Below are 25,841 nucleotides of genomic sequence, written 5' to 3'. Positions count from 1 at the left end.
ATTTATCTATTTCTCTAGTCAAGACTTTACCACTTCCGCTGATTAGTGTCAGAACCTGAGAGGGCCCACTATTACTATTGACCCTATGTGATAAGCATTTCCTTCCTATTCCGGGGAAAGACATTTTTGTAAAGGAGATGATCATTTTTAATTTGCACTCTTGTACTCCTATATCATAGTCCTACCATTTATTTCTGTTCTCATTTTTCACTGGTAATACATACATTTCTTCTAAAATCCCCAATCTTTGCTCTATTTTTCGCAAATTATCTCTCTATTGTTTTTCCCTAGCCACCACCTTGATAATCACATATCTCATAAAGGTTTTAAATGTATCCCATACCATTTACTAGTTCCTAAATTATTCTGAAAAAAACAGTATTGACTCTAATTTGAATGCCTTATATGAAGTTATGATGTTTAGCCCTCTTGGCTGAAACCTCTAAAACTTTAACCCATGATCCGGTTTCACTACAACCTCAATCAGTGACCCAGGGTATCAGACAGAGCCAATGTATTCCAGGATCTGGTGAATGCCTCTTCATGAATCCGGAACTGTTGACAAGTAGCGTTGTGATTGCCTCAAATTTTACACCACTCTCTGGAATGAGATTTCTGGGAACGCCACAGCTCATCATGAATTAGGCAAGTTGTGGCATCACACCTAAGTTGTGTCCTGGTCCTGCCCCACCTACTCACATTTTGAGTAAACTGGAAAAAACTGTTGTGAAAATGCCGAAAGTTTCTAAATGTTTGCGCAACTCCGAGTTGCCTCAAAATATTGTGACTTTTTAAAGCAATTTACCCCAAATTCTGACAAAATTGCTTTGATAAATTGGGGCCTATTTTTTTTTTAAAAATAAGTAAGTTGTTTTGTCCATGGATAACGTGTTCTTCAAACATCGCTCTCATATACATATTTACCAAAGTGAGTCAGTCTATTAGATAATGCCCCATAATTAAGTTTATCCAAGCTCAAATTTATGACATTACTAAAATCTAACAAAAAAAGTAAGTTTCTCACACTTCTCATGTGCAAAAATACCAACGCCAAAATACATTCCATAGACCAAATTCTACAATGCAAGACCATATACTGCATGGAAATAATATCTACACCCATCCCGTTCTGAGTGCCTGAGTGTATCACCCAAACAATGAGTCTCCTGCAAACAGATGGTTTTACTTTCTTTAAGATGCTAAATGTCAGAAATCTTTTCCACGTCTCTCCTGGACTCTTCACAATCCAAGAAATTTATTTTTCTAACTCGTTTGTCATAAAAGGACATTTAATAAAAACACAAGGAGAAGGAAAAATAACCCTATCTCGTTCATCCCAACACACCCACTGCATCCCAATCCCTCCCAACACCCACACCCTCGTCATCCCACACTCCCACAGAGAAAAGTCCTAGCAATGCCTAGGATCCTACACAGTATAGGCTCCTCTCTTCTAAGTTCCACATATTAGAGGGAATATTTCACCACGAAAAGGCACACCCATCTGCAGGTACCATGTTAAAGAGCAGGGTGAACGGAGTAGATTGATATATAGTTTTGTGATGAAATATTCAGAATAACTTATTTTTTCATCATTTAATCCTCTACTCTTTTTGGGATTTTTGGTCCTTTCAGTGACTGACAGCTCTCTTTATATAAGTGTGCATATGAGGATAACTGTCAGTCACTGATATGGCCACCCACTGGACCACAAAACTATGTAACGGTAATTAATCAGATCAGCTCCTCTTGCTCTATGACACGGTGCCTGCAGATTAGACTGCATTATCATGGTGTCAGCTTCTCTTAATAATGAAAATGTTATATATCATCAGACAAAAAGGATAATTATTTTTATTTAAAGGCTACAAATTTACCTTCAAACCAACAATTTGCCCCTTATGGACTGATAAAAAAAAATAACTGCACTGTTACAGACTACACACAGTTAAGCTGGATACAAAACTTTGTATTTAAGCTGCAAAGTCCTCAGTCTTTTTTTTTTATCTCAGCAAAAGCAGCTCTTTTCTTCCTGGTCTCCCATAAAAGTCAGTAAAGAGGGAAACTTTAACACCATTATATAGAATCTATCCCGTGTCTCGAGTTTGAATTCAAAGATACTGTATTTTCTGGCGTATAAGACTACTTTTTAACCCCTGAAAATCTTCTTAAAAGTCGGGGGTCGTCTTATACGCCGGGTGCCGTCTTGTACGCCGAGTGCAGACACCAATGTGTATATGGTGGGTGGGGGGGAGTGGTCCCGATGACGAAGAGGGGGCGTCTCACAGGAAAGTGTGAGTGGAGTATCCCCCATTACCTCATTGTAGCTGCAGCATGGGGTCTCTGTGCTGGGGAGAGGCGGCAGCTGCTGCTCCTCTTTGTGCCGCATGGGTGCTGTGCTGTGGGGCGGTGGCCGCCGCCGCTCCCCAGCACCCCACACTGCAGCTACAATGAGGTAATGGGGGATACTCCACTCACACTTTCCTGTGAGATGCCCCCTCTTCGTCATCAGGACCACTCCCCCGACTTTTAAGAAGATTTTATATTTTAACTGGAAAAGTTGGGGGGTCGTCTTATATGCCAGAAAATACGGTAATTTCTAGCTTGAAATGCTAATAATCAACACCATTAGTTCTGCTGTACTGTTAGTTTTTTTGTACTGTGTTAGTTCTGCTGTACTTTGTTAGTTGTGCTGTACTGTGTTAGTTGTGCTGTACTGTGTTAGTTGTGCTGTACTGTGTTAGTTGTGCTGTACTGTGTTGGTTCTGCTGTACTGTGTTGGTTCTGCTGTACTGTGTTGGTTCTGCTGTACTGTGTTGGTTCTGCTGTACTGTGTTGGTTCTGCTGTACTGTGTTGGTTCTGCTGTACTGTGTTGGTACTGCTGCACTGTGTTGGTTCTGCTGTACTGTGTTAGCTCAGCTGTATGGTAGTAGCTCTGCTGTACTGTGTTAGTTCTGCTGTACTGTGTTAGTCCTGCTGTACTGTGTTAGTTCTGCTGTATGGTATTAGCTCTGCTGTACTGTGTTGGCTCTGCTGTACTGTGTTGGCTCTGCTTGTCTGTGTTGATTCTGCTGTACTGTGTTAGGTCAGCTGTATGGTATTAGCTCTGCAGTACTGTGTTGCTTCTGCTGTACTGTTTTAGCTCTGCTGTACTGTGTTAGTTCTGATCTCACTGCAAAAGTTTTGTGTGACTATGTGAGCAGACTGTCTGTTATTACATGGATTTATCTAGAATAAAACATTGAATAACGGATATCAAGGTATCATTTTATTCAACTTTTTAGGACCTGTATGCCCATAAAGAAGGACTGGGAGGGTGGATCCTACTAACAGATTGCCTTTATTAATCACTTTGCATACTGCTATAACACATAACCCTTGTACTAGTCCTTAAATTAATGAAATGGTCAATAATTTCTCAAGTGTTTTTTCCCACTCAGCTCTTGAAAATGAAGTATATCGGCACCACAAGGCACCTCTGCTTGATCGTTCAACCCTAGGCTTCCCTGCCAGCAGGATTGTCAATCCCGATAATTACAATGAAAAACCTGTTCGGAAAAGCCACCGATTACTGGACTCTCTTGTTGAAACTGGTGGCATCAAATTGCGGAGGCATGGCTACAACGATGGGACTCGAAGTAGTTCTCCTGATTCGGATCTTGAGTTTGTAGCTGGCACCAAAGCACGAATTAAAGAACTTGAAAAAGAAGCTGAATATTTAGAGGAGGCTTATCGTAACTATCAGCATAGAGTTATTAACACCGCTTCAATTGAGAACTACCCACTGGCAGCCAGCCTACCGAACAGGGGTTACGTAAGCGGTATGGCACAACACAAAGTCACTTTTTTAGAGGACAATCTTACTCCACAGCAGCACGTTCTATTAAATAGGCTTAAAACTGAGAAATACAAAGGCCTCCTGTCTGCTGAAGAAAGCCTAACCCCACCCCGGACCAAGAAGTCCTCGGCTCGCAGACTGTCCTCCACTCCTGTGTCAAAAATGGAAAACCGTCAAGGAGAGAGAGGTTCTTTGGAAGGTAATAATAATTGTAATCATAATTAAAGGGGGTAGGTACTATGAGTTGATAAAAATGCATTTCAATCTACATTCTGTCGAAAACTTTAAAGACTCATATACCTCTGCCTTCTTTTATGCAATCGCTTGTGATTTTACTACTTTTCAGTGTGACTTTGCATCACAGCACTGCTGCTGCTCCTGGGTGCTTCTCGTCCCTTCTGGGACACTACGTCACAGATCATTGGCATAGCTTGTGTCTTTCTCCTAATGCATGCCAGTCCCCATGACCTAGGTATATCACAGTCTGTGTGCAGGTCCCCCATCCCCTTCACTCTCGTTCTGCACTGACTGCACAGCTTACATACCACCTGTTATTTTGCTCTCCCTGCTTCTCCAGCTCTTGCTCCATCTCCACGTTTCTTGAGAGGTCACATACAAGCTGTGAAGGTACAGGCAGTTCAGAGGGTGAGGTGGATGGGGCACATCAAACTAGCACATAGGTTGTGAGTAGCCTTAATCAAGGGGCGTGACTGTCATAAGCAACAGGCCAAAATCCATGCCTCCTGATTTCTGACTCAGCTTTGCAGAACGGAGAGGGAGCACCTGGAAGCAGGTCTGTCAAAAGATTTAACAATATAAACCGCACATATTATTACATAGATCTCTTGGACCTAACAAGGCTGGTGTACTTATTTAGATAATCTATGTGACAATAGCTTTTTGAAAGTTTAAATGGGGTGTCTTCTTTTATTAAAAGTTAATCCTTGCCTGGAGGCTGTTATAAAGAAACAAACAATGCTGTACACCCCTTCCCTGGGTCCACCGACTAGGCTTGTCGCTGCTCCCAGTATTTGGATTTCGCTGATATCACGAAATCGGTGAGCTCCGCAGCTCTGAATGGAGCATTCCCATATAGATGGAATGACCCTCTCAAAGTCATTGATCCCACTGATTAGCTGCAACGCTCTTGACATGACATCAGCACCACAGCCAAAGCTGGATACTAGGAGCAGCAGAGAAATCCGCCGATGGACCTGGGGAAGGGGAATATAGCATGGTTTGTTCCTTAATAACAGCCTGCAACCAAGAATTAACTTTTAATGAAAGAGAAAATCCCCTTTAAGCTTCATCTCCACCCACCCTAGTGTGATTGACAGCTTCTCAATGTTCCTCCTCCACTGCTGCCGCTGAGATCTCTCGCTTGTGAATACAAGCTGCTGTGGTCAATCAGGCTGGGGCAGTGAATGGAGACTAATCATTTTTGGAATCATAACCTCAATCACTCTTTAGCTGGACTCCTAAAATGCTTATTTTATTATCAGGATTATACAGCCATGCTGACTTGGAGTTTTAAAGTATGTACACCAGCCTCATCAGGTCTGAGAAATGTTTTTAATAATAGATACTGTTATTATTGTAAAGTGTGGTCACCCTTCTGCTTTAATGCTTTTCTTCTGCTTTGAAACTCTCCCATTAGCTTTTTTCCCTAAAACTGTGTATATGTGTATGTACTGTAGCTTCAGTGTGTTAATATCCTCACCTACCGCTACCTGGTATCCAGCGCCATTCTGGTCCTCTTCTGAGCTACGTGATCTGGCAGGTCAGACTATCCTGACCACTCCATGTGTGAGCAGGAAGGCTCTTCTACAATGTAAGTCTATGGGGCCTTATTCTGACGCTTCATGTACTTACATTGTACAAGCCTCTTCCTAATCACACAGAGTGCAGCAGGTCGGATAGTCTGAAGAGCGGTGACGTCACTTAGATGGGGAACTTAACGGAGCTGGATCCCGGAGAAGACGGTGGTAGGTTAAGTATATTAATAGGAAAAGGAGTCAGCTCACCCACTTTGCAGTTCGATACTTGGAGACCGGCAATGCCGCAGGTAATGTAAGTCAAGCAGAAGGATTCCAGCATCAAGGATCTTCCAAAAATGTTCACAGCCCCATTGGGGATGTTCTGTGCAAACGCGATTCAGACCAAAAGCTCTGAAATTTCATGTATTGGATATAATCGCATATATAAAAACACCTGCAAGTCAGCGTTTTATGTCATATCCTGTTGTCGACACATGGTCTCGGTGGTTCAATCAGTACCAGGCATGTGGACCATATAAAACCACATGATATAAAAGCAAAAGCAAAAAAGTTAGCAATAAGGATAAAACACACATAACTGAAAACTGGAGACCATTCATAGTGGTATTTGCTCTTCATGCCTTGGGGCGGTCTGGTGTGCAAGTTGTAAATCCACCGTGATTCCCGATTAAGCAGTTTCCTGCAGTGGTCCCCACCCCAATATGGTCTGTTAACCCATTCTATGCCCCTACTAGTGCAAGATGCGGTATCTCCTCTATGGTGGTGGAAAGTGTTGTGTTGCTCCCGAGCATGCAGAAGTAAGTTTATTGGCCCTATCGGATAGATGACGTCTGATGCGGTTTATGATGGGCCGGTTGTGCAGCCTGCGTATTGGATGTTCCAGCTGTGACCGGTTATAAGGTCAACTACATGCAATCAGTTACAATTAATGAAGTTATGAATATTATATGTCCTATTGGTGACAGAAGATGTAAAATGGGTGGAATTAATAGCGTGTTTGCAACATGTAAATATTGAATGACCACATGTAAAAAGTCCCGTCATATGTAACCAAGTATTCTTAGGGTGAGTGTCTTCATTAAGACACAGACTTGGAGATAAGATACTGCCCAAGGTGGGGGCTTTCTGGCTGGAAATCTAACTGAATTCATTAGGATTTCCTTGAGTTTTTATCCTGTTGAAGCATACGTACGGTATGTGTATTTTTTTAATGCTTATAAACTGGGGACTATAGTTTTAAACAAAAGTAATATGGTCAGTACTATGAGATTGATGTATATTTTTTTCTTTAAAGGGGATGTCGACTACTAGGACAACCTGTTCTTGGTCTAAATATTTGGCCCCGATTAAAATAAAAAAATTATACTCGCCTCCTGTGCCGAGGCCGAATTAATGAGTATAATGTCCAAAACCTCAATCCAAGTGTCTTGGACGTTAAAAGTGAGCTGAAAGTTTATATTATTGCATTTTAGGTATTGTACAAATTTGGCTGCTGACTCTCTTGAACCCTCCCATATTAGGAGGAGGTCTTAATATAGTGACAATACCACCTGATAAGGGAGGAGAAGTGATTAGAATCCAGAAATATGAATAATCCCTCCCATCTAGACATACAGAGGTTTGCGACAAAGGGTAGAGATATACAGTTAGGTCCATATATATTTGGACAGAGACAACATTTTTCTAATTTTGGTTATAGACATTACCACAATGAATTTTAAACAAAACAGTTCAGATGCAGTTGAAGTTCAGACTTTCAGCTTTCATTTGAGGGTATCCACATTAAAATTGGATGAAGGGTTTAGGAGTTTCAGCTCTTTAACATGTGCCACCCTGTTTTAAAGAGACCAAAAGTAATTGGACAATTGACTCCAAGGCTATTTCATGGACAGGTGTGGGCAATCCCTTCGTTATGTCATTCTCAATTAAGCAGATAAAAGTCCTGGAGTTGATTTGAGGTGTGGTGATTGCATTTGAAAGGTTTTGCTGTGAAGTAAACATGCGGTCAAAGGAGCTCTCCATGCAGGTGAAACAAGCCATCCTTAAGCTGCGAAAACAGAAAAAACCCATCCGAGAAATTGCTACAATATTAGGAGTGGCAAAATCTACAGTTTGGTACATCCTGAGAAAGAAAGAAAGCGCTGGTGAACTCATCACTGCAAAAAGACCTGGGCGCCCACGGAAGACAACAGTGGTGGGTGATCGCAGAATAATCTCCATGGTGAAGAGAAACCCCTTCACAACAGCCAACCAAGTGAACAACACTCTCCCGGAGGTCGGCGTATCAATATCCAAATCTACCATAAAGAGAAGACTGCATGAAAGTAAATGCAGAGGGTTCACTGCACGGTGCAAGCCACTCATAAGCATCAATAATAAAAAGGCTAGACTGGAATTTGCTAAAAAACATCTAAGAAAGCCAGCACAGTTCTGGAAGAACATTCTTTGGACAGATGAAACCAAGATCAACCTCTACCAGAATGATGGAAAGTGAAAAGTATGGCGAAGCGTGGTACAGCTCATGATCCAAAGCATACCACATCATCTGTAAAACACGGCGGAGGCAGTGTGATGGCTTGGGCATGCATGGCTGCCAGTGGTACTGGGTCACTAGTGTTTATTGATGATGTGACACAGGACAGAAGCAGCCGAATGAATTCTGAGGTATTCAGAGCCATACTGTGTGCTCAGATCCAGCCAAATGCAGCCAAACTGATTGGTCGTCGTTTCATACTACAGATGGACAATGACCCAAAACATAAAGCCAAAGCAACCCAGGAGTTTATTAAATCAAAGAAGTGGAATATTCTTGAATGGCCAAGTCAGTCACCTGATCTCAACCCAATTGAGCATGCATTTCACTTGTTAAAGACTAAACTTCAGACAGAAAGGCCCACAAACTAACAGCAACTGAAAACCACCGCAGTGAAGGCCTGGCAGAGCATCAAAAAGGAGGAAACACAGCGTCTGGTGATGTCCATGAGTTCGAGACTTCAGGCAGTCATTGCCAACAAAGGGTTTTCAACCAAGTACTAAAAATGAACATTTTATTTAAAATTATTTAGTCTGTCCAATTACTTTTGGTCCCTTTAAAAACAGGGTGGCACATGTTAAGGAGCTGAAACTCCTAAACCCTGAATCCAATTTTAATGTGGATACCCTCAAATGAAAGCTGAAAGTCTGAACTTCAACTGCATCGGAATTGTGTTGCTTAAAATTCATTGTGGTAATGTCTGTAACCAAAATTAGAAAAATGTTGTCTCTGTCCAAATATACATGGACTTTTAACTGTAGATGTTTGCGACCAAGGGAGGAAACCTGCCCCCATAGAAGCTCCTTGTTTTTATAAATAAAAAAAACCCATTAAATTAAAAATAATTGTGCTGTAACAAAAAATCCACTACAAATAATATGAATTCTCAAATGACAGAGGGATAGTTACTGTAAGTGTGCAAATGATATGACAGAGAGGTGATGGCCAATTTGTGAGGTATGCACAGGTATAATCCCACAACACAAAGAAAAAGGTACATGCATCAAAGAATGGGATCACCACACAAATTGTTTTAGTACAAAAAAGCAACAACATTTTTTATTTGAAAAACACCACGCAAAAGACTGTAAATTTTTAAAAACACTTAAAATACTCCCCCAGACACATTGGGAGGTTAGGGTCCATACAGAATATGAGTAAAATACTCAGAGAAACATTGCACAGTCTAAATCCACTTAATACATGTATATATATCAGAGTGTGACCAAACACAAGACAATGTGGGCCAGACAATATATGCATGCTGTTTCCCCCCTCACAAAGAGAAAAAGGCAATGTTCTAAATAGAGTTTTTATCCAAGAACCCAGTATCTCCCTTAGGTGCAGTGTTTTTGTATATTGGTATATATGTTCCAGAGCAATTGATTGCATTGTGCCCTTTTGGATACCGAGGTATCCCCACATTTTGTGGGAGGTACTGCCACACGATTATGTATACTGCCTTCATATTTAATATGGTTCTTGGATAAAAACTCTATTTAGAACATTGCCTTTTTCTCTTTGTGAGGGGGAAACGGCATGTATATATTGTCTGGCCCACATTGTCTTGTGTTTGGTCACACTCTGATATATATACATGTATTAAGTGGATTTAGACTGTGCAATGTTTCTCTGAGTATTTTACTCATATTCTGTATGGACCCTAACCTCCCAATGTGTCTGGGGGAGTATTTTAAGTGTTTTTAAAAATTTACAGTCTTTTGTGTGGTGTTTTTCAAATAAACAATGTTGTTACTTTTTTGTACTAAAACGCTTTGTGTGGTGATCCCATTCTTTGATGCATGTACTTTTTTCTTTGTGTTGTCAGTTTACAGTATATTGATATGCATCAGGTGATCCCCCCCCATCCTTATCGTTTGAGGTTGATGTTGCCCGCTCAATCTGTGTCTTTGCACAGGTATAATCCCGCAACGTCACTAGATAACCACATGCAATGTCTTGCCAATTAGTACCATCTAGGGAAGAAATCACGTGTTTCGTATCAGGAATCTAGGCGGCAGTTGTTTCACCAGTGGTTGTAGTAGCTATAGATCCACCCAGGACCTGAGCTTCTCTCCCATACTCCCAATCCCTGCCACAATACAGCATAATGGATGGGTGAATTTATCTTTGTGAATTTTAGGAAGTTAGTGGAATATGGGGATAGTGGAGAATTGTGTAGAAAGATCTTTTGGATAATTTTCTGTTGCTATAGCCCCCATGTTAACACCCTCTTTGAGAGGTATCTCGAGTTCCTTTTGGGATTTATTAGTGGGATTGAAGATCAGTTACTGATTTACCGTTGTATCTTGTAACATTTCACGATTTACCTGTTCATAGAGTCCTGCATTAAGTAGCACAATAGCCCCCTCCCCCTTGTCCGCTTGTCTAATGAGAAGATCTTTCTTCTTTCTGAGGTTTATTATAGCTTTTCGTTCCTTTTTAGTAATATTAAAAGGAATATGTTGCTCTTTAAGGGATGTTTTTAATGTATGTTACTCTTCTTTTCTTGCCTCCTAAAAAACATCCAAAATGGGGGTGCGGGACTGGATGGGATAATGGAATGGATTTTTTTTTATAGCAAATGAGAGATTTAATTATATTAACAAACTAACATTACACTACATAAACATATACACAGATTTGGGGAAAAATAGTTCATGGGAGGGCTTTTTTAAAGGGAATCTGTCAGCAGGTTTTTGCTACTTCATCTGAGAGGAGCATGATGTAGGCAGAGAGAAGCTGAATCCAGCGATGTGTCACTCAGATTACAGGGTGCAGCCGTTTGGACACAATCGGAGCTTTTAGATGTAGCAACGCAGCAGAGCTGAGAAAGCTAACCCCGCCCACACCAGGCTCTCAATGCACATAGCTATAGACAGTGAGCTGCTTATCACAGGAGGGGGCGGAGTGTGACCTGCACCAGCTAGTCACAGCAATGTTAATCACAAAGTGATTAACGCTTCAGTGTAAATAAACAGCAGCACACAGCCGGACACATCGTTGTGTTCACTGTTTTAACTCCTACCTCATGCTATCCTCAAATTACATAGCAAAAATCTGCTGACAGATTCCCTTTAAGTAAATGACTTTATCAATGGATACTGTATTTTTTGTTGTGCATTACATATAAATTATTTATATATATAACTTCCCTAAATGTCTCATTACAGATGGCTCCTATATTTCATCATCTCACCACAGCCTTAATCATAGGCTATCTCCTATAACGAAAGTAGCACAGCGTCCTCCACAGAGCCGTGATGTGGTGGATACTGCAGCAGTGGGTGAAGTTGAGCAGCAGTCCAGGTATAGGATCAGAGATATATGGTGATTATTTCTAAACTCGGATGAGCAATTCCTCTCTCTGCCGTTACCAGCCTATTAGATGGCAGCAAGTCAGTTCTTGCGCTTTTACCATCTCTTAGATGACCTATACATTCACATCCATCCTTGACTAATAGGCATATTTTAGAGAAAATACTTGTGTTCCTTATAATATAACAATTATGGAGCACCTTTTCTTAGAATTTTATGTTACGGGGTTCCTCCTAGAAATTTATGAATACATTGACAGATGGATATTACCTTTTACATTTTTAAAGGGGTGTGCCCATACGCTGTGTGACATGATCAGCACTGACTGAACCGGATAAGAGGGTGTAGAGACACCCCCCTCCCCAGCTGGCTACACCTAGTTGTCAATTTACTAGTAAATAACAGGGGAACAGTACATTGTTTTATCATGATAAATACAATATATTGCTAAAGGCAAGTTGGGAGAGGTCACCATTCTACTTTAATAAGCTTTTTACCAGTTGTTGTCATAGTATATTTATCCTAAACAGGTGTTGTCCCCTTGAAGTATTCCATTTTTGTTTTAGGCATCTCTAGTCATAAGCAGATCAAAGAGCGACCCATTTTTGAGGCTTTCAGCCATCATCAGTAACATGTAGGAGATTCATTGCAGGCCAGGTCCTCCAGAGGAAGAGATGATGTCTTCAGACCTCTCTTGGTACACGAGACCTCTGAATGAGGAACCTCAATCTCCTTACTCAGAGTTCCCAGTTTAAAACTGAGTTTTATAAACCATAGAACCCATTGTGTTTACTGGGATCACAGTATTTGTGGCCTATCCTGTCTCATGAGGCCCATTTATGACCTATTTATGGAATATGCCATGCATTTCTGATCTTATGCGAGGCCCACCTCTGGGAACTGGATCTGGCCCCAGAAGAGGGGTACCCCATCTCATGTTCTGGCAGGTGACCGACCACAAGTGAGTGAATAGGTGATGGATCATGTGCGTGTCTCTTCATTCATTGCAAATGCTCTTGGCTGTATTCAGAACTTAACCCCTTCATGACCTTGGGATTTTCCGTTTTTCCGTGTTCGTTTTTTGCTCCCCTTCTTCCCAGAGCCATACATTTTTTATTTTTCCGTCAATATGGCCATGTGAGGGCTTATTTTTTGCGAAACAAGTTGTACTTTTGAACGACATCATTGGTTTTAGCATGTCGTGTACTAGAAAACGGAAAAAAAATTCCAAGTGCGGTGAAATTGCAAAAAACGTGCAATCCCACACTTGTTTTTTGATTGGCTTTTTTACTAGGTTCACCAAATGCTAAAACTGACCTGCCATCATGATTCTCCAGGTCATTACGAGTTCATAGACACCAAACATGTCTAGGTTCTCTGTGAAGGAAGCCCAGTTCCTCCCACGTCACCAATCCGTGACGTCACTACACAGGCACAGCTCTCCAGCGCCCCCTTTGTCTCTCAGGTCAGTAAGGGAACTGCACCCAGAGCAAATGGCCGCCGGGGAGACTGCCCTGTTACCCACGCTGGGTATTCTAAGAATTAATTTATGATTTAATTGCCTTAAGGGCGACTAGGTAATTACAAGAAATATACAGTCAAAGTAAAATATAACAATCCTAAGACAAGGCTTAGAGGTATAAAGTTGGAGGTCAATTTACCAGGTTGAAGGTCGCTTGTGGAAGCCGGGGGGCTCTGCGTTCTGCAGGTCCAAGACTTAGTTGCCGGGCAGCCCCCAGAAAGCGTGTCCTTGCTCCCCTCTATCTGGCATATGCCCTGTTCCTTAGTTCCTTAGTTAGTCATCTTCCTCTGTTCTGACCCACTCTCCAAGTGTCCCAGCTCTTAACCCTGCTGTGTCCCTCCCCCTGTAGCTGGGTGGGCTTAGCAATCTCCACCCCTCTGCATCCCTGCAAGATTTATTCCAATATCTAATAAATGGGATAACTTCTCTCAGGATGATCAGATCAGTACACGGGCAGTACCAGCGCATGTGGTTTGTTCTGCCAGTCATACAGGGATCAAACCTGGACCCATTCGGTCGCTGTGGGAGGCTGATCTCTATATCTCAGGTTTCAGAACTCCCACGGACCCGGGAGTCGCACTGTCAGATGCGCAATTTCTTTAGGGCGAGGGGGATATTTTTTATGAGCCGGTACCTCGGACGATGCGTCCATAATTCACGATTCCATGTTGGAGACGGTTCGACTGAACGGCCATAATAGATGTGTATCCTGTGGCCACTTCACATGCGTGCTTTAATTAAGCACCTCAGGCACCTCTATGTCCCCTGCTGGTGTGGCTTCCTCACTCAGGCTTTGAAATGCCATCTGCCTGCTACACTGTGCTCAGCCCATTACCATACTAAAAGGAACTTTATTCATGAGAAAAGGTGGGAGCCAGGAGCAATCCTCTCTGCAGACCTGTGACCAGGAGACAAAATGGAGTCACGCCAATCTCTGTTAGTATGCCCGTCCAAGATGGCGGCTGTTCCCTCATCACATTCTCTTTTATCTGTGGTGAAAAAAAATTCCAAACTTTGCTATTAAAAAAAAAAAAGAATTGCGCCATTTTCTGGTACCCGTAGCGTCTCCATTCTTCATGATCTGGGGTCGGGTGAGGGCTTATTTTTTGCGTGCTGAGCTGGCGTTTTTAATAATAGCATTTTGGTGCAGATACGTTCTTTTGATCGCCCGTTATTGCATTTTAATGCAATGTCGCGACGACCCAAAAAACGTAATTCTGGCGTTTCAAATTTTTTTCTCGCTGCGCCGTTTAGTGATCAGGTTAATGCTTTTTTTATTGATAGATCGGGCGATTCTGATTGCGGCGATACCAAATATGTGTAGGTTTGATTTTTTTTTTTTTTTATTGATTTATTTTGAATGGGGCGAAAGGGGGGTGATTTAAACTTTTTATATTTTTTGTAATTTTTTTTCACATTTTTTTTAACTTTTTTTTTTTTTTTACTTTTGCCATGCTTCAATAGCCTCCGTGGGAGGCTAGAAGCTGGCACAACTCGATCGGCTCTGCTACATAGTAGCGATCATCAGATTTCTGCTATGCAGCAGAAATGCAGGTGTGCTATGAGCATCGACCACAGGTGGACGCTCACAGCAGGCCGGCATCAGTAACCATAGAGGTCTCAAGGACCTCTATGGTTACCATTCTGACGCATCGCTGACCCCCGATCATGTGACGGGTGTCGGCGATGCGCTCATTTCCGGCCGGAAGCTCCGGTTAAATGCCTCTGTCTGTGTTTGACAGCAGCATTTAACTAGTTAATAGCGGCGGGTGAATCGCGATTTCACCCGCCGCTATTGCGGGCACATGTCAGCTGTTCAAAACAGCTGACATGTCCCGGCTTTGATGCGGGCTCACCGCCGGAGCCCTGCATCAAAGCGCGGTATCTGACCTCGGACGTACTATTCCGTCCGAGGTCAGAAAGAGCAATGAATAGAGAGCACCTGCCACTTCTCTGCCCACTGGTGCTTGGATGTCAGCCTCAACGCAGGATTGGGGATCCATGTTCTATATAGTGGCTTTCGAAAGTATTCGCCTCCTTAGCATTTTTCGTGTTTTGCTACCTCACAACAGCAGATTCATGTAAAGAACATGCCTACAACTGTAAACATTTGGTTTTCTTTTTATTGTGAAACAAGCAACAAATAGGACAAAAGAGCTAGAAAACTTCAGTGTGCATAACTATTCACCTCCCTAAAGTCAATACTTTGTAGAGCCTCCTTTTGCAGTAATTACAGCTGCAAGTCTCTTTGGCTAAGTCTCTGAGCTTTTTACATCTTGCAACTGGGATTTTTAAGGAAGGAATATAAACCAGCTCACCCGTGATGCATAAACCAATCTTCGGGAGCACGGACCCGCTGTGTCCAGGCGTATAGAATCCAAAAAAGAAGAGAATGTCCAGCTTCACCGAATACGTAAAAAAGAGTTTTCTTTATTCACAAACTTTAAGCATAGAGGATACAGACTTCAGCACGAGCCATATGGGTAAGAATCTCAACGCGTTTCTGGAGACTAAGCTCCCTTAATCTTGTCATAATTAAGGGAGCTTAGTCTCCAGAAACGCGTTGAGATTCTTACCCATATGGCTCGTGCTGAAGTCTGTATCCTCTATGCTTAACCCCTTTCTGCCAGCTGACGGAATAGTATGTCAGCTGGCAGATCCCCCGCTTTGAGGTGGGCTCCGGCGGTGAGCCCACCTCAAAGCCGCGACATGTCAGCTGTTTTGTACAGCTGACGTGTGCGCGCAATGAGCGCGAGCGGAATCGTGATCCACCCACGCCCATTAACTAGTTAAATGCCGCCGTCAAACGCTGACAGCGGCATTTAACTAGCGCTCCCGGCCGCGCGGCCGGTGTTGCTCGCACCGCTGACCCCCGTCACATGATCGGGGGTCATCGGTGCATTGCCAAAGCAAACAGAGGTCTCCTTGAGACCTCTATGGTTGTTGATGGCCGATTGCTTTGAGCGCCACCCTGTGGTCGGCGTTCGAAGCACACCTGCATTTCTGCTACATAGAGGTGATCTGTGCTTCACCTCTATGTAGCAGAGGTGATCGAGTTGTGCATGCTTCTATTGAAGCATGCCAAAATTAAAAAAAAAAGTGTTTAAAAATATAAAAAAAATAAAAAATATATAAAAGTTCAAATCACCCCCCTTTCGCCCCAATCAAAATAAAACAATAAAAAAAAAATCAAACCTACACATATTTGGTATTGCCGCGTTCAGAACCTGATCGCTAAATGGCGTAGCGATAAAATCAAGATGCCAAAATTAAGGTTTTTTTGTCACCGCGACATTGCATTAAAATGCAATAACGGGCGATCAAAAGAACGTATCTGCACCAAAATGGTATCACTAAAAATGCCAGCTCGGCACGCAAAAAATAAGCCCTCACCCGACCCCAGATCACGAAAATTGGAGACGCTACAGGTATCGGAAAATGGTGCAATTTTTTTTTTTTTTTTTTTTTTTAGCAAACTTTGGAATTTTTTTTACCACTTAGATAAAAGAGAACCTAGACATGTTTGGTGTCTATGAACTCGTAATGACCTGGAGAATCATAATGGCAGGTTAGTTTTAGCATTTGGTGAACCTAGCCACAAAGCCAAACAAAAAACAAGTGTGAGATTGCACTTTTTTTGCAATTTCATCGCACTTGGAATTTTTTTCCCGTTTTCGGTTACATGGGACGGTAAAACCAATGGTATCGTTCAAAAATACATCTCGTCCCGCAAAAAATAAGCCCTCACATGGCTATATTGACGGAAAAATAAAAAAAGTTATGGCTCTGGGAAGGAGGGAAGTGAAAAACGAAAACGGAAAAACGAAAAAAGCTCCGGGGGTGAAGAGGTTAAAGTTTGTAAATAAAGAAAACTCTTTTTTTACGGATTCAGTGAAGCTGGTCATTCTCTTCTTAACTGGAATTTTTGCCCTTTCCTCAAGGCAAAACTCCTCCAGCTCGTTCAAGTTAGATGGTTTCCTCTTGTGAACAGCAAGCTTCAAGTCTGACCACAGATTCTCACTTGGATTAAGGTCTGGGCTTTGACTAGGCCACTCCAAAACATTTATATGCATTCCCCTTAATCCAGTTGAGTGTTGCTTTAGCAGTATGTTTTGGATCATTGTCTTGTCGGAAGGTGAACCTCCGTCCCGGTCTCAAATCACTGACAGACTGAAACAGGTTTTACTCAAAAATATTGCTGCATTTCGCACAATTCAGATTCCCTTTGACTCAGAGCATTTTTCCTGTCTTTGCTGCCGAAAAGCATGATGCTGCCACCACCATGTTTCACTGTGGGAATGGTGTTCTTGGGGTGATGAGCTGTGTTAGTTTGGTGCCAGACATAGCATTTACCTTAGAGGCCAAAAAGTTCTTTGGTCTTATCTGACCACACCACCTTCCTCCATACAAGGGAGTCTCCCACATGTCTCATGTCATGTCTCTCAAAACCAGTCTTACAATTCTTGTGTGTAAGTAAAGGCTATCTTCTGACCTCTATTCCATAAAGGCCACCTGTATGGAGTGACTGGCATATTGTGGTCATATGGACAAATACTCCCAATCTCTGCTTGAGAACTCTACAGCTCCTTCAGGGTTATCTTTGGTCTCTGTGCTGGCTGTCTAATTAATGCCCTACTTGCACAGGCTGATAGTTTTGGTGGGGGGCCATCTCTTGTCAGGTTTGTTGTGGTACCATGTTCTTTCCATTTGATAGTGCTCCAGAAGATCATCAGAGATTGGGATATTTTTTTCTCTCCGAACCCTGACTTGTACTTCACAACTTTGTCCCTGACTTGTTTGGAGATCTCCTTGTCTTCCTGTTGTTAGTGGTGCCTTGTACTTTATGCTGTTGCAGCCTCTTTGTTTCTTTGTTCTTTCAGAAAAGATATGTATATACTGACAGGCCATGTGACCCTTAGATTGCATAGATGGACTTCCTTTCACTAAGCACGGGACGTAGAAGTGAATTGCTTGCACCAGAATTTTTTAGGGGCTTCATAGCAAAAGCGGTGAATACATATGCACATGACAATTTTTAGTTATTTGATCCCATAAATAAATTGATGCCTATATTTTGCTCACTTAACTTCATCAACTTAGACTATTTAGTGCTGATTCATCACACACAAATCTTATTACAAAATATTTAAACACCGGTTGTAATGTATCAAAATAGGGAGAAACCCAAGGGGGTAAATACTTTTGTAAGCCACTGTAGATGTGCATCACAGAGGCATTTATGGCCATAAGTGTCTTGTGAGACAACCCCGTTACGGATAGGGATGAATGTGGATATGATGATGAATGGGAAAAGCCCTTTAAAGCCCAAGTGAACATAAATACTGTAAAAAGTAAATGATGGTTGGTTACTGTACTGTAGATTACATCATTCGCTCATTCCAAATTTTCCTTTCTCTTTAGTGCTCACATGCCAGCGACCAGAAGTTCAGATTTGTCCCACTATTCTGTGCCTGAAAAGTTACATCCAGAAGACCTGGATCGTTCAGACTCCTCACTACAGGGTAAGGGAGCCTAAATTAGAATGGGCACAGGGTACAAGGAACTAAATCGGAATTTGTTACCAGCAGCTTCAGCTGCACTGCTGTAATGTGTCCAGCTCCTCTGCCACAAAAATAAGTATGTGGACAAAAAGAATAATCTTATGGAGGATGCAGAAATCTGGAGGAGGATATTCCATATTTAGTTTATATACAATGTATTTAATAAGCTATGTGAACCTGCTGGAAGGACATGATATGTTGATGTGTAGTGATTAAAGAAACCTCTATGACAGCGGGATAACAAGAATATGGTGCAAGGTTTGGGATTCAGATAGGTAGAGAGAATGAAATGGGGAATACATTAGATTTGAGAAAGCTAAACCAATCCCTCCGACCCTGGGCAAACTTATATACTATGAAAAAGCCGGCACAGACTCTATACCCTGCAGTTAAATGAGTATATAAGTGGCCAATGGCCATTCCTTTACCAAGGAAGTTTCCTTATTTCTCCAGAACAATCCTTCCCTCCTTCCCAAGCAAGTCCCATCTGCTTTAGATCAATCAAATGGAACGGTGGATGGAAGAAGAACCTAGGACCCTTCCCTGGTGAGACAGCCAACGCTGTTGGCAGGTTGGATTCACAGACAGCCCCTGAATCCGTGGTGCACAATCACCATATAGATAGATGCAGAGTATGGGGGGCTTATACTTCTGCAAGTTTCTGCACAACAAGTGGCAACAGAATATATGACAAGTCAATCAGCGCTGTTTTAAAGGTCCTTCTACAAAGGCCGATGCAAGCCGTATGGGTATAAACAGTGATTAATAGGATTGTTTAGTCCCCGTACAGTTTGCATATTGTCGGCAGCCAGCCCCTTATACCAGGAGATGTGCTTTCAGCAGAGATTTATTGTTCAGGCTGCAGAAGAGATGTGATCAGCATTTACTCATCAGATTATTGCTGGTATATTTGCAGATGACCATCTTTTTTTTAGAATGCTTGTTCAGTCTATCATCAGGCCATGTAAAAGGGCACTAAGGAAAAACAACCCTTCAAGGGGCTTTTCCAGCCTTGGAAAACACCTGTTCCCTGGCAGCTGTTTGTTAAAAAAAATAAATGGCGCTTTTCTCACCCTCCCCAGGTTCGGCACGTAGACAGTGTTACCGTCAATAACGTAGTTCAGTGCCATCAACTCAGACAGAGCCATGAGTCTCAGTTATTGGCTGTGGTGCTGTCTTCATGATAGCAAACCAGGAGACAATTACAGACACTGGGATCAGTGGCAAAGACTCAAAGCCGGACCCGGGCAGGGTGGGAAAAGCCTGTTTGTTTTTTGAAACTGCAGGTGGAGGAGAAGAGTGTCCCATAACCTGAAGACCTATTCAAGCTGTCACAGCAGAGAAAGTAAATCAATATTACCCATTTATGGCTAAAAAATAAAATTGAGTGGAGCTTAACTGCTTCCATTGATGGACTCATTTAGATCTGTGCTTTTGGCTTTCACTAAAGGTACTGTCACACTAAGCGACGCTGCAGCGATACAGACAACTATGCTGATCGCTGCAGCGTCGCTGTTTGGTCGCTGGAGAGCTGTCACACAGACAGCTCTCCAGCTACCAACGATGCCGAGGTCCCCGGGTAACCAGGGTAAACATCGGGTTGCTAAGCGCAGGGCCGCGCTTAGTAACCCGATGTTTACCCTGGTTACCAGTGTAAAATGTAAAAAAACAAACACTACATACTTACATTCGCGTCCCCCAGCGTCCGCTTCCTGCACTGACTGAGCGCCGGCCCTAACAGCAGAGCGGTGACGTCACCGCTGTGCTGTGCTTTCACTTACGGCCAGCGCTCAGTCAGTGCAGGAAGCGGACAGCGAGGGACGTGTGACAGACATCAGAAGGTGAGTATGTAGTGTTTGTTTTTTTACATTTTACACTGGTAACCAGGGTAAACATCGGGTTACTAAGCGCGGCCCTGCGCTTAGTAACCCGATATTTACCCTGGTTACCAGTGTAAAACATCGCTGGTATCGTTGCTTTTGCTGTCAAACACAACGATACACGGCGATCTGACGACCAAATAAAGTTCTGAACTTTAATCAACGACCAGCGATATCACAGCAGGATCCTGATCGCTGCTGCGTGTCAAACACAACGATATCGCTAGCCAGGACGCTGCAACGTCACGGATCGCTAGCGATTATTGTTTAGTGTGACGGTACCTTAAGGGTACAAATTTCTATGCTTGCATAATGAATCGCGTACTGACCAGTGCACAATGCAGAAATCTATTATTTTTAATAATATTTATATAATAATCTTTAACAAAAAAACACATTTCAAGCTTTATACTTCATTACATAATTTTTTGCCCATTTTGTGGCTTCAGGGTAGTTTTGATCTGCCCTGAATGTAATGGGTCAGTGTGTTGCTATGGATGAGTACATGTTGTACTACTCCCCTGGGACCAGCAGAGGGCGCCTGCTGTCAGCACAGTTTGATGATACGCAGGACAAGTAGTCCATTCCAGCATCATCTCATGCTTTATAGCAATGACCACAAAGATCTCTTTTAGCACAGGGGAATGTTTTCATAATCTAATGTCCCAGAGGAGACTACACACAACAGTAAGACAATCACATAAACCACAAGAAAATCCACATCATCTGTGTGTAATAAACTCCTCATTGTTTGAGATCCATTCAGGCGTCTTAGTAAACAATGTATTACATGGCAACATAATGTAATCCATTGTGTCCAAGCAGATAAGATAATAGGTTGGACCGGCCTCAACCACAAGGGTATGGACGTAATCATATAATTTACAAAACAGACTTTGCTGTATATGTAATCTGCTCATGTGCTCTTCAATAAGGTAGTGTGGTATCATAGGCAAACAATAATTTACTGAAAAGTTTTAACCTCCTGGAATTTTCTGAATAAATAAATATAATCTGATTTTTATATACCGTCATGGCCAAAAGCGTTGGCACCCTGGAAATTGTTCCAGAAAATGAAGTATTTCTCCCAGACAATTATTGCAATTACACCTGTTTGTTATACACAGGTTTATTTCCTTTGTGTGTATTGGAACAACACAAAAAATGAGAATAAAAGGCAAATTGGACATAATTTCACACAAAACCCCAAAATTGCGACTGATAAAATTGTTAGCACCTTTCCAAAGTTGTGGTTAAACGACTTTGTTTAAAGCATGTGATGCTCTTTCAAACTCACCTGTGGCAAGCAACACGTGTGGGCAATATGAAAATCACACCTTAAACCAGATAGAAAGGGAAGGGGTTGACTTGATCTTTGCATTGTGTGTCTGTGTGTGCCACAGTAAGCACCGAGAACAGAAAGAGAAGATGAGAACTTTTGGAGTACCAAAATTGTCAGACAGAGATATTGATGCTCCTTTGTCCATGATGCGCAACATAATCAAAAAATGTACAGCTCATGGCACTGTAGGAAATCTCCCTGAATGTGGACAGCAGAGAAAAATTGATAAAAGGTTGCAACGCAGGATAGTCCTGATGGTGGGTAAGCAGCCCCAATCAAGTTCCATAGAAATTCAAGGTGTCCTGCAGGCTTATAGTACATCAGTGTCAGCGCAAACTATCCGTCAACATTTGAATGAAATGAACCACCATGGCAGGAGACCCAGGAGGAACCCACCGCTGACATGGAGACATAAAAAGCTATACTGCAGTTTGCCAAAATGTATGTGAATAAGCTAAAATCCATCTGGGAAAGTGTCTTGTTGATAGATAAGACCAAGTTAAAGCTTGTTGGTGAAGCACATCATTCTACTGTTAACCGAAAACTGAATGAGGCCTACAAAAAAAGGAACACATTACTTACAGTCAAATATGGTGGAGGTTCAAAGATGTTTTGGGGTTGATTTGCTGCCTCTGACACTGACTGCCTTGATTGTGGGTAAAGCATCATGAAATATGAAGATTTTCAAAAGATTTTGGGTCGCAATGTAGTGCCCTGTGTCAGAAGGCTGGGTTTGCATCCTGGGTCATGGGTCTTCCAACAGGACAATGGCCATACTTCAAGAAGCACCCAGAAATGGATGGAAACAAAGTGCTGAATTGGCCAGGAATGAGTCCGGATCTTAATCCCATTGAACACCTGTAGAGATCTTAAAATTACTGTTGGGAGAAGGCGCCTTCAAATATGAGAGACCTGGAGCAGTTTGTAAAAGAAGAGTGGTCCAAAATTCCCTTTGAGAGGTGTAACAAGCTTATTGGTGATTATAAGAAGCAACTGATTGCAGTTATTTACTCCAAAGGCTGTGCAACCAAATATTAAGTTGAAGGTGCAAACAATTTTGCTTGACCATCTTTGGGGTTTTGTGTGAAATGATGTCCCATTTACCTTTTTTTAGTCATTTTTTGTGTTCCAATTCACACAAAGGAAATAAATGTGTATAACAAAATGTGTAATTACAATAATTTTTTGGAAAAAATACTTCCTTTTCTGGTGCCAACACTTTTGGCCACAACTGTAAATTTAGAAAAAACAACAAAGCTTACATGTCCAGCAATCATCCATTTGAAATGGATCCCGAAGCAATCCGTTATCTTAGCAGGACAAAAATAGTTCTGCAGTCAGCACTTTTTTGTCCGGCTTAAAAATACTGATTGCAACTGGATGGAAAACTTAAAAGTAGATGACTGCTGTCAAGTAATCGTTTATTTGAAGCTGATCCAGTAAGTAAAAAATAACAGACCAGTTTCCAATGGAAGAAAAACGGATGTCTATTTAACGAATCGGTTTCCCGTAGACGTCAAAATTTCAACAAAAACTCATCTGGTTTCAATTTGCTTTTTAAAAAAATTATGTCATATTAAAGGTGTCAGGAAAAGTAGAACAGGACTGGCTTCACATGTAACGTATAGAATAAGTGCATGGACATATTCCCCGCTCGCTTTGTCCACCTCCTATTCTTTTAGCTTTTCTCCGCTCCTCCCTACTGCTGCGGTGACCGCAGTGCTAATTGAGAGGTTAAGAGAAACTTCTTTTCTGCTGCTCTAGAATTGAGCCTAATGGTACATAGTGTGTGAACGCAGTGATTCCCAGACAGTTCTGCCAGGCCCAGCTCTACAAGATAATAGGATCATTGTTAAACTTTCCCCCTCCTCTTCCCCGCAGACCAGGAGGACATACCAGAGCAGCTTGAAAGTGACTTGTCTGGTCCATCTGGAAGCTGTGTCCATGACATTGGTGTCACTGCCGATGTGCCAGTGGCGGCTCCTTCAGTGCCTGACCCGTGTAAGTGAAGAGCTCTTCCCACTCGTACAATCGATCGTTTTTACTATTGGCTTTTATGTAGAATAATTGTTTTTCTTTTGAACGCTCCAGCCATTGTGCCGAGCGTCTGCTGTGTTCATGTATTTCTATCATTAAGGTCATCACATGTATTTAGAATAAAGTCCAGTTTTAGGCAGATGTGGAAAATTAACACTGCAAAGTAAGAATGTTTCCAAAAATGGAAAGAAAACAAGAATGCAATGATTTGGAAATCTCTTATCGCTAATTTCCAAATGAGTGAATTTTTGTAAAATGAAATGGAAAAATGTCTTAACTTTCATCTTCTGATGTGTGTTGCATGCTCTGCTGTGAATAAAATATGGTTAGAAGAGATTTCTAAATCATTTCACACAGCGTCCCAACTTTTTTTTGGATTTGAGGTTGTAAAAAATGTTAATGGTTTATTTTTAGCAATGAACCAAATGCTAAGTGAATGAACAAAAGCAAAATCTAAATCTATTCAATGTTTGCTGTGACCGCCTTTTGCCTACAAAACCACATTACGCCATCAATCCTTCAAGGCTGCAGTCAGTTTTAGAAAGAACTCGGCAGGGAGGTTGTTCCAAACACCTTGGAGAACTAACCACAGATCTTTCCATGTAATCTCAGACAGATGAAATGATGAGATAAAGTCTCTGTGGGGCCATACCATCACTTCCAGGACTTTACTTCCTTACCCTGAAAAAGGTTGTTAACGACTTTACCTTAATGTTTGGGTCGTTGGTTCCAAATTTATTCTGCAGCTGGAAAATCAGAAGCCTCCCTGATGGTATTGTGCTGTATGATGAAGAAGTGTCTGCCTGTATTTCTCAGCATTGAGGACCCAATTAAATCCTTACTAAATCCCCAATTCCATTCACTTAAATTTAGGCCCAAGATTGTAAGTAACCTCCACCATGCTTCACTGTTGCCTGCAGACACTCATTATTGTACTGCTCTCCATCCAGCACTTCAGAGAACAAACTGCCTTCTGTGACAGCCAAATATTTCACATCACCAGTCCAGAGCACATGCTGCCAGCCATTTTTCTGCCCCCAATTCCAATGTTTTCCTGTGTAGTTGAGTTGTAGTTTTTGGGCCACAATTTTTTCATAAAAATCATTTCCGGTCAGAGTTCTCTGAACAGTGGATCTGATTGGCTCCAAATCTATTCTGTAGCAGGACGACAACGCCAAACCCACAGCCAATGTCATTAGGAACTGTCTTCCTCGTAAGGCAGAACAAGGAGTAAAAAAAAAATTAAGTAAGGGCTCCTGCTTCGTTATTACAGAATCTTCCTGACGTGACTTTTTCTGTGATGTCCTTGGTGAATAAGATATGATTGGCAGCTTTTGTGCTCACTTTTTATGGTACTGATGTATATAACTGCTAGGTGAATCATTATTGTGATGCTGCTAATACAAAAAAACAAGAAACTAATGGTCCTACTGACCTCCAGGAGAGACAAGACGATCAGAAAGGGAAAACCCAACCTGCCGCAGATTCAGACGTGTCTGATTTTTATCTCTGTTATTAATTTTCTGGCTGTATAATTTGGTATCTTCATGTATGTGCTTGTATAGATTATTACATACGAGGACATATTGGGTGTGAAGCTAAAATCATTGCCCGTAGCAGGTACCTAATAATCCTCTTGTACATATGTACAGGCTGCCGTTTCTAGTTGGGAAGAGATCATGGGCTAAAGTAACATTTGTCTTTCTATTTAGTCAGCAGTAAAGAAAAAGATAATATAGGTAAAGACTTGGACAGGAATGAGGAGACTGACCCCCCTGAGTACAAGGAAGGATCAATAAGAGACCAATCAGAGACACAAGGGAATGCAGATCATCAGGCAGAGGTAATCGTCCATGGTGTGACATCATAGTCATGATGATCCTAAAGAAGCATGGTCTTCAGGTAATCTAATGTCCATCATCACGCGGGGAACGTAACAAAATCACCTAAAGGCCAGTGATGAGCGAATATACTCGTTACTTGAGATTTCCTGAGCATGCTCGGGGGTCCTCTGAGTATTTTTTAGTGCTC

General features: G+C 41.9%; 1 protein-coding gene across 3 annotated transcripts in view; it reads left to right on the top strand.

Moving 5' to 3' along the window:
* OFD1 (OFD1 centriole and centriolar satellite protein) overlaps positions 1-25,841 on the top strand; it is an 83,133-nt gene that overhangs the window by 48,090 nt on the left and 9,202 nt on the right. For 2 of the 3 annotated variants that reach the window (XM_077296780.1, XM_077296781.1), the window contains exons 16-20: positions 3,442-4,038; positions 11,324-11,459; positions 18,412-18,512; positions 23,655-23,774; positions 25,523-25,653. In XM_077296780.1, the coding sequence (XP_077152895.1) occupies positions 3,442-4,038; positions 11,324-11,459; positions 18,412-18,512; positions 23,655-23,774; positions 25,523-25,653 (1,085 nt within the window). The remainder of the gene's footprint in view (positions 1-3,441; positions 4,039-11,323; positions 11,460-18,411; positions 18,513-23,654; positions 23,775-25,522; positions 25,654-25,841) is intronic. The other variant, XR_013223941.1, reaches the window with a different exon arrangement.

This window comes from Ranitomeya variabilis, chromosome 3 (assembly GCF_051348905.1).
Source record: "Ranitomeya variabilis isolate aRanVar5 chromosome 3, aRanVar5.hap1, whole genome shotgun sequence".
In the NCBI taxonomy this organism is placed as follows: Eukaryota; Metazoa; Chordata; class Amphibia; order Anura; family Dendrobatidae; genus Ranitomeya; species Ranitomeya variabilis.
This window is presented reverse-complemented; position numbering and strand designations above follow the sequence as displayed.